At 38.5% G+C, this 8,004-nt stretch overlaps 1 protein-coding gene across 1 annotated transcript in view; it reads left to right on the top strand.

Annotated features, from left to right (window-relative positions):
- The window catches only part of ERI1 (exoribonuclease 1), a 38,705-nt gene that overhangs the window by 26,217 nt on the left and 4,484 nt on the right, over positions 1-8,004 (top strand). The window contains exon 7 of the mRNA XM_006834521.1: positions 4,747-4,861. Coding sequence (XP_006834584.1) covers positions 4,747-4,861 — 115 coding nt within the window. The remainder of the gene's footprint in view (positions 1-4,746; positions 4,862-8,004) is intronic.

The raw sequence follows: 8,004 nt of genomic DNA on the forward strand, positions 1-8,004 counted from the left end.
CATATTTCACTGGTTATGTTCTAGAACCCCTTTTTGGTATTCCAGTCAGTTGAAGGCTGAAGACGGGCTTACAAGTTTTCTGTAATCATGTTTCCCAACATTTCATTCTATCCCACTCGTGTCTATTTTTAAATAGTAGGCAAAGAAAACCAGTATTCATAAGACACTCAAGCATTTTAGTATTCTTTCCCCTCTTCATGCTTTGCCTAGGTCCCTGTATCACAGAGACCTGTTGTTCCAAGTTTTAGCATGTATCACTATTTATCTCTGTCCCACTTAGGACATGCAAACCTGTCTCAATGTTCCCTTATCTATCTTGTTCTTCCGCCTCCTCCCCCTTCTTGTATTGCCCTCCCCAACACCTGAACTAAAACCCTCCACCCAACCCCACTGTTTTGGTTATCTTATATTCCATTAACTCATCCCTCCATTTTAGACAGTCTATTTTATCCTGTATTCTACCTGACCTTCTCACCACCTGGATCTCTGTTCCTATGTGTTTACCTTCTTTCACATTATGAATGTTTTGATTATAGACTGACTTCCCAGATCCTCTGTTTTTATAATTTTATTTTGTTCTTGACTCTTCCATTTGTCGATTGAGTTCAGGGTCATATTGCCACGTACGTCATTCTCTGGTTGTTGTCTCTTCTTGTTGGTTCTCAGTCCACAAAATTTCTTTAAGATGTTTTTCATAGCAGGGTTGGCTTTGGCAAAATCCCTTAGCTTCTGTTTATCCTGGAATGTTTTGATTACACCATTGTATTTGATTGACAGCTTTTCTGGGGAGAGGATTCTTGTTTGGCAGGTTTTTTTCTTTCAGGGTTTTACATATATCTCCCCATTGCTTTCTTGCCTGCATGGTTTCTGTTGAGAGATCTGAGCTTAATCTGATTTGCTTGCCTTTGTATGTTATATTTCTCTTTTCTCTAGCTGCTGCAGGATTCATTTCCTTATCTTTGAATTTGGAGAGCTTGATTATTATATGTCTTGGTGATTATCTGTTAGGGCGTATTCTTCCTGCAGTTCGTTGAGTTTCTTGAATGCTTATCTTTTCACTTTTCAAGATGTTAGGGAAGTTTTCTTTCAGAAACTCTTCACCTGTTTTCTCAGTGGACTTGTGTGATTCTTCTTGTTCTGGAATGCAGATAATTCTTAAGTTATTCCTCTTCATGGATGAATCTTAGGCCTTCGTTAGATTTTTTTTATCTTTTTTTGTACTTGCTCTTCTATCTTAGTAGTGTTGAGAGATTTATCTTCTAGCTCACTAGTTCTTGCTTCTATCTCTTCAATTCTACTCCTTTGCCCTTTCAGAGTATTGTCCATTTCTGATATTGTATTATTAATCATTTGGTCCTCTTTCTGTAGGTTTTGAATTGTGTCCAATGCTGTATCTATCTTGTTTGATTGTTCCTGAAGTGATTTCCTGACTTCATCCTTATTTTTCTCACCTCCATTGTATAGTGTTTTGATACATTTTATAATCATTTTTCTGAATTCCTTCTCAGGCATTTCCAAAGCCTGCCCATTTTCCAGTATGGTGTGTACGTCTCCCTCCAGCTCATTTGTCTCAGTCACTTTACCTCGTTTCTGGACATGTGCTGATATGGGTCATCTTTTTCTGGTTTTGGACATATTCAGGATTTACCTGTGGCCATAATATTTAGATGGGTTTGTATTTTTGTATTTTTTACGCTTTCTGATTGCCTCCAGGTAGATGTGATCAGGAGATAGGCTTTCCTTTTCACTCTTCTTCCTTAGAAATTTCAAGATGCCACTGTTGATCGTTGTGACGTAACTCAGGATTTAATTTTTGGCCTATTTCCATTTTTGCCTGCCCTGTTCCACAATTCCTATTCAGGCCTTTTTCCTAGTGATAAACATGGCCGGCTGTGGCCATTTTGTACTGCCATTTGGTTTTAAATGGAAACTGCCACTTCAGATATCTAGGAGATCTGTGTTCATGTGTAGTAGAACCCTCCAAGAGTGGGGGTGGGGTGTCCACTCACTCAGGCATCCCTTCTACTCAACAGAATGGAGGTGCTCATTCAGCGAGAGACTAATGAACAGATTAAAAAAGAAAAGAATGTTTGCACCTTTATCTCCTTGGATCTGTCAGGCATCCGAGGTTGCTCTGATCCTTCCGCTGCTTTGTCTCTCCCACATTGGTTGCTCTGGGATCAGCTGAGCGTCTTGAATTAGAAAGCAATGGATTTCTTGCTTCTGCTACAAATTCCCCTAGTGTGAGCCTTCAAACCTTCTAAATATTCCTTTATATGTGGTTCAGAGTTCTGGCACCATCCCCTGAGCCTGCTTGGTCTGGTGTTCTGTGTTGTTGCTGACAGAGCTCTTCAATGCACTGCTACCCGATCTGCCATCTTGTTTGTTCTCTCCAAACCATGGTATTTACAATAACCTCATGTGCATGTGATGGTTGGACCATAAATAAGGAAGACCATTGAGGAAGCGATGAATTTGAAGTGTGGTGTTGGAAGAGAATATTAAAAGTACTATTTGCCAAAAGAACAAATCAATCTGTGTTGGAAGAAGTACAGACAGTGCTCCTTGGAAATTAGGAGCAGACTTCATCTCTGATCCTTCGGACATATTGCTAGTAGGGACCAGTCGCTGGAGAAAGATATTATGCTTGGTAAAGTGGAGGGTCAGTGAAAAAGAGAAAAACCCCCAACGAGATGAATTGATACAGTGTAATAGCAGTGGGCTCAAGTACAGCAATGATTGTGAGGATGGCTCAGGACCAGGCAGTGTTTCATTCTGTTGTATATAGTTTCGCTATGAGTCTGAGCTGATTCAACACTATCAACAACAAAACGTTTCCAAGGTGTAGCTGGTAGGTTTGAACTGCCAGTCTTGTGCTTAGCAGTCCAGTGCTTATCCTACAGTGCCACACCAAGACTCTCAAGAACAACTCATAGTAGCTTTTTAATAATATTGAAATGATTGAACCACCATTCTAATAATAGTGAAGCCACTGAACCCTCCCCCCACCACAGTAAATTCATTAAAATCACCTTCATTTGCTGCATGTGTACCTTATAAATAATTGAAAAGACTTTGAGTCTTTATTTGAACTAAACCAAAACGAAATTCACTGCTGTACAATTAATGCCAACTCTTAGCAACCCTGTAGGACAGACAGCTTAGAACTGCTTCCTCCATAGGGTTTCTGAGTCTGTAAATCTTTATGGAAGCAGGCTGTCTCATCTTTTTCCTATGGAGTGGACGGTGGATGTGAATTACAGAACTTTTGGTTAGCAACCCAACACTTAACCCACTGTGCCACCAGGGTTTCTTACGCTAAAGTTAAGGTTAAATAAGACCTTACTAACTCCGAGTTAATTGCATTTAACAGCAGATTCATCTTAGGGATGACTATCCATAGTGTTCAGATTGCTTGCATTTTTTTTACGCCAAGTCAGACTGGTCCATGCTTTTACCATGGTTGATCTTTTTTCTGTGTACTTCTTTCTGCTTTTCTCTTACTGAAAGGTCCTTTTCTTCAATTTTGTCTTTATCATTTTTCAAATCCTCAGATGTTTGAAATCATCTTGATCTTTTTTCCCCTCCTGAAGTCTTATTTTTTCTATCAGAAGAAAAATTCCTATGATAGTTGATCATTTCTTCTATGATGTAAACTATTTTTGCCAGATTACAAATTCTTTTAGAGTGTGGAATTTTGATCTTAATAGTTTTACATACATCTTACTGTAATGTTGAACTCAAAGTCTGTTCAGTAAACATTTACTCAATGAAAAACTAAATGCAAGGATCAGAAAGATAATAGTCTATTTCAAGATGCCTATAGTATAATGCCATTAAGGTTGAAGAAAGACCTTTACAACTTTTTGTCAAACAATAGACAAATTATACTCTAAAACTGAATTTTCACCTACGTAAAGGGTCTAGAGAATCTCAGTAAGAAAAGAATAATTACATCATAGTTATATAACATTCATTGTATAAATTATATTTCTATGTAGAAGTAAGTTTGTGAAACTACTGATGGAACTTCTTTAGAAATCTGTTACTGATTTGTATGTAAAGGAGATCTGTTCCTACTCAAATATACAGATAGTTTCTGCCAAAAATGCTAGCAGTTCAGGAAAAATCTTGCTTTCTGGGACAGGTCATTTAAAACTTATGTAATTTTGTAAGCTGAGCGTAACAAAAGCAATTACTGATATTCCCAAAAACAATTTGAGTGTCCTGGGCTTGCAGCTCAGATTAGGTGGAAATTTCCTAAGAATATTTAAAATGTATGAAAGCAATAAAATCCTGAGGCAGACACTCTTTTTAAAATTTTGCTTAAAATAAAATTGCAAGTAGTCCTGATATGAGTTTAGCAATTGAATTGAAGACTTTTATTATTTCTACTGCCATTATTTCTCATGCTCTTTGCCTAGGAAAAACCATGTATGAACCAACCCATTTCTCACATTGTACAGTCAATATTCTACAGAATCACCTACGTTAGTTGTAAAAGCATGTGCTGTAGAGAAAAGATTGTATTGGCTACTTGTTACCTGCTACTTTTGTGCCTTTCATGATTCTTGTTTTATTTCAAAGCATACCCTCAGAGAATTGTTAATAAAGTTTGGTGTTATGTGTCAGTATGAGAACATATGCCAGCTTGTGGAAATTCAAAACAAATAGAATGAATTAAAATAATTGTTTGTAAAAATAGTATTGAATTTATCCACTTTTTTCCTGTTTTTTATTTACAAGTTCCTGGGATATGAGTAAATTCCTAAACATTCAGTGCCAGCTCAGCAGGCTCAAATATCCTCTGTTTGCTAAAAAGTGGATCAATATCCGAAAGTCATATGGAAACTTTTACAAGGTAAAATTTCTGTAATTTATTGATTATATTGTAAATTACTATTTTTGAGCTGTGCAACCATTCTTTCCTTCCTTTGCTAAGTTGCTTTCTCCCTCATTAGCAGAAAGTCACTGCCCCTTAAGAGTCTGTCTAGTCTTTCAAGCTGCTCTTGTAGATTTGACAGTTGTAAACAGAGTAATGTGCTAGGCAGGTTGTTTTTCTAGTTAACCTAAATTAAGTGCTTTTGAGTCTGTTCCAACTCATAGAGACTCTGTATAGGGTTTTCGAGGAGCAGCTGGTGAGTTAAAAGTGCCAACCTTAGGTTCAAACCAGCCTTGTGATCTAGTGCTTATCCTGCAACACCGCACCAGGACTCCATATACATCCAGATGCATATGGAATATGGGTTTTTTTTCTTCTTTTTTTGGAAGATGTATTTATATAAAAGAAGTCCTAATGATGCAGTTGATAAGTTCTTTGCTGTTAGCTGAAAGGTCAGCTCTTTGAACCCACAAGTGAGTCCTTGGGAGAAAAGACCAATGATCAAAGCTAGTGTAACTAGTTGTATAATATTTTGTTTATATCTAAGAAAATAATACAAAAAACAGTTTGAGAATTGTACTTTGACATGCATTTTCACTTTTGTTCTCTTGACTAAGAAATTTGTTGAGTGGTGGTATCTTCTATTCTTCCCAATTAAAAAAAAGAAAAAGGAAAAAAATAGTGATTCCTATTGTTAAATCAGGAGCTATGGTGGTGCTGTGGCTAAGTTCTCAGCCGCTAACAAAAGAAAGATGTAATTGTCTACTTCTGTAAAGATTACAGATTTGGAAGCCCTGTGAGGCAGTTGTATTTTGGCTTGTTAGGGTCACATTGAGTCAGAATGAACTTGATAACCTTAGTTTTTTGTTTGGTTTTTCATTTTGTTTTCTTTGATTTTTAGTAGTTAAATCCAATTTTGCTACTTATGTTTGGTAGCTTTGTAAAAATTACTTTTAAAAGTATGAGTTTTTTTGGTCTTGTTTGTTGGGGGTGGTTGAAGCAGAGACATGTAGCAGAGGCTCCTCAGCTGAGGGGCAGAAAAACTAGAGATGGCGCTTCCCAGAGCAGCCCCAAAGTTTTAGATCTTGTATAAGTTGCTGGGCACCAGTTTCTCACACCTACCAGTGGAGAAATCTGATGGTGGAAAGGAATATACAGCAATTGCAGAATTGATTGTGATGCTCCCTACAGGGCCTCTTGGCCTGGAATGAGATCAGAGGGCAGGACCACAGCCAGGCTGGTACAGTAATATTGTTGTTGTTGTTCAGTGCCATTGAGTCAGTTCTGACCCATAGCGACCCTGTACAGGGTTTCCGAGGCTGTAAATCTGTAAGGGGACAGAAAATGTCATCTTTCTCCTGCGGAGTGACTGGTAGTTTCGAACTGCTGACCTTAAGGTTCACAGCCCTATTCGTAACCACTGCGCTACCAGATACAGCGCTGAAAACCGTGGAGTGGAATCTGGAAAAAGAGGTGTGATGGATTTTTTTCACTTTTCGTTCCTCCTCTACGCTGTCATACCCTCGCTGCCCAGCCCGGACACCTTCAGGTGGGTGGGAGCGCACCCCCAAAAGCGTTCAGCATTGCACCCACAGTTTTCCCACAATACAGTGATGAGGTGCATGGGAGGAGCCTCATTGGTCCCACGGGCTGATCCTTTGGCGGCTTCTTATGACGTCTGACTCTGGAACCTAGCCCTAAAGTTGACCTGGATGGGACCCTTTATTCCTGCCTACCCATCAAGAAAAAGCAGGTCTGGCCATACAGCCAAACCGTAAGAGCACCCTATAAAATCCCAGTATAAAAGGCAAGAGCCAACACCAACTACTACACACAAGGATGCAGCTATTTTGAGAATTCGCCGTGCACATGCCAACACCTAACTGACCTTCAGATGTAAAAATAGTGGATAATCTTTTTTCCATTCATTACTCAATATCTATTTGCACACCTCCACGGTGGTGACTAGAGGAGGCACCTGAGCAAGTGAACACTCCCACCCACTGCTGGAGGTTTCTATAGTGATGATCACTGACCTGTGCAACAAAGGCTACTGGACAGTCGGTTATGGTTTTATTTTTGTTTTTGAGTGGTGGTTTTTATATCTACTTTTATATTGTTTGTTTTTGGTACTTTTGGTCTCACCCTTTTCCTGGGAGTGGGAGCTTTCACCCCCTACATTGCCCAAGAAGATACAGTACAAGCATATTCCAAAATATCCCACCATCTGGACAAGAGCAAATACCAGCTGCTAGGCATTATACATGAAAAAGGAAGTCTGTTGCCTGATCACATCCACTAGGAAACACTCAGTAAGCTTAACATCACCGCAGCATACATTCATTTAATCATTAAAAACCCACCTAATTACTGAAAATGTTCAAGAAAAAACAAAAGATCTCAGCACATGTCCAAAAACAGAAAAGAGTAACAGACAAACAAGCTGGAGGCTGACATAGACTCCTCACTAGAACAAGAGCAAGCTTTAGATCTGCCTGAGAAGGAATTCAGAAGAGTAATAGGAAGACAAATTCAAATGCTCCACAGAGGGGTCGAGGAAAATAAGGAAGCAGTAAGGAAAGTACTACAAGAGCGATCAAACAAGATTGACCCAGCATTGGAAACAATTCAAAACTTTTAAAAAGAGATCCAGATGATTAATAATAAAATATCAGAAATGGACAACACACTAAAAGGGCAAAGGAGAAGAATTGAAGAGATGGAAACTAGAATCAGTGAACTGAAGACAAATTTCTTATTACTGCTCAGATAAAAGAGCAAGCAGAAAAAAGGATAAAAAAATCTGAAGAGTCTAAAATTCATTGTGGATAACATGAAGAGGAATAATTGAAGAATTATTGACATTCCGGAACAGGATGAATCATAGAAGTCCACAGAGGAGATAGTTGATCTACTGGAAGAAAATTTCCCAAACATCCTGAAGGATGAGAAGATAAACATTCAAAAAGTTGAGCAAATGCCAGGAAGGATAGACCCCAAAAGAAAATCACCAAGACATATAATAATAATCAAGCTCTCCAAAATCAAAGACAAGGAGAGAATCCTAAAAGCAGCCAGGGAAAAGAGGAATGTTACCTATAAAGGCAAGTAAATCAGATTAA

Source organism: Chrysochloris asiatica, unplaced genomic scaffold (assembly GCF_000296735.1).
Source record: "Chrysochloris asiatica unplaced genomic scaffold, ChrAsi1.0 scaffold00011, whole genome shotgun sequence".
NCBI classification, from domain to species: Eukaryota; Metazoa; Chordata; class Mammalia; order Afrosoricida; family Chrysochloridae; genus Chrysochloris; species Chrysochloris asiatica.